The 1,705-nt window shown below is 33.5% G+C and overlaps 1 protein-coding gene across 1 annotated transcript in view; it reads left to right on the top strand.

The window, feature by feature from the left end:
• The window catches only part of Ift57 (intraflagellar transport 57), a 72,582-nt gene that overhangs the window by 7,230 nt on the left and 63,647 nt on the right, over nt 1-1,705 (top strand). Inside the window, exon 4 of the mRNA XM_004643968.3 lies at nt 1,397-1,487. Within this exon, the coding sequence (XP_004644025.1) occupies nt 1,397-1,487 (91 nt within the window). The remainder of the gene's footprint in view (nt 1-1,396; nt 1,488-1,705) is intronic.

Raw genomic sequence — 1,705 nt, 5'->3', positions numbered from 1 at the left:
ATGAGTGCTTCAACCACTCAACTTTGTGCTTCCTGTATTTGTAGGCACATCTTATTCCTGACCTGTGCTCTGTGACTTGGATAATTTATAGGAACTATATACATGGGGAAGAATAGATGAGGAAAGTCCATAAGTGGATATATTAGCTATGTAACTAGAAAATTTGAGAATGTGTCAGTTATATGATTACATAGAAATTACATATTTATCTACTTATACATAATAATTTTTATATCCAAATGTACCAAACATCCTAGAAGAGCACTATTTTTGAGGTATTCTCAAATTTTCATTAATGAGAACTTAGAAAATTTATGTTTTAAGAAGGTTGATTTAGTTCACAGGTCTTTTCTTCCTTGATAGTGTCTTAATTTGGGTAACATGTGTAATGCATGGATTTTCAAAATAAGTTGCCGTACATAAACGCAAATGCACTGGGTGCTTTTAGTGTGAGAACTATATGGCATTGATCTTTATGGAGAAATGATTGTTCAGTAGTGTTAGGACCACTAATTAGTTCTTGGAAATAATAAAGCTCACTTTGTATATGGAAATAAACTTCAGCTTGATCAAAGATGTAAATGTGAAAATAAAACTATAGAAGTACCAAAAGGCCAGATGGGGGTAAGGAGTGTCGTGTGAAGAGAAAATGTAGCATATGTCTGATGTTAAATCGCAGATCTGTGCAAAAACAAGTTTCCAATTCTATCTAATGAAAACTGTAATGGTCTCGATTCCCAAAATAATAAGTAATAAACTGTGGAAGGTATTTTTAAAACAGGTCAAGTAGATTAGTAATTTTCTTTCTTTATGAGAAGCCAAACGAAAAAGCATATTGACTGTATGGAAATAAAGGTGCTGATTTTTGTTATTGTTGGGAACACAACTTGGGAAAACATTTTGGAAGTCAATTTTGGCGTTAGGTAGCAAAGCAGCAACATGCGCGAAGTAGTTGATCTAGCTGCTCCATTTGCACAAATGTGTTCTCAATGATATACATGAAGATAAATGTGCAGAGATGCTCTTGGCAATGCTGTTTAGCAAAAGTCTGGAAACAACCTCAGTGTTCGCATAGACTGCCGGCTGAAGCGTGGTACTGCCATTGAAAGGAGCGTAGTGCAGGTGCATGAAAACATAAGAAAGATGGATGTTTGCTTGTGTATATTTGTAAATGAGTAGTGTAGGCTGGATGACAATATGATAGTCTCATTTTTGTAAATGTGTTTCTAGATTTGGAAATAAACATTTTTACTCTTTGCACAGCAAGTTTACAAAAGGAAACATGAAACACTAAACAGAGATTATAGAGAGTGAAAAAAACCAGATCTTATTATTTTCATTGTACTTTTGTCTCACTAAATTTTTTAAGTTCTCATATTAAGTCTAATTATTTTAGACCATCGTACCCAGTGGAAGAGATAGAAGAGGAAACTATTCCAGAAGATGATGCAGAATTAATATTAAATAAACTGGATGAAGAATTTGTGGTATGTGTGTTGTTGAACTTCCTTTTCATTTTTATCTTGAGTTCCTTCCCTCAGTTCCCTTACACTTGCCTTCATTTTCTGGAATGTATTTTATTTAATGGTTTCTAGAGGAAAAAAGCTTTTAAATACCATGCCCAGTATTAGTGGTTTAGATCTTTGATTAAGTTCATGTTCCTGTTCTCTGGTTTTAGCAAAGGTTCTTAAACTATAAAAGAATA

This window comes from Octodon degus, unplaced genomic scaffold, assembly GCF_000260255.1.
Source record: "Octodon degus isolate 3935 unplaced genomic scaffold, OctDeg1.0 scaffold00187, whole genome shotgun sequence".
Classification (NCBI taxonomy): domain Eukaryota; kingdom Metazoa; phylum Chordata; class Mammalia; order Rodentia; family Octodontidae; genus Octodon; species Octodon degus.
This window is presented reverse-complemented; position numbering and strand designations above follow the sequence as displayed.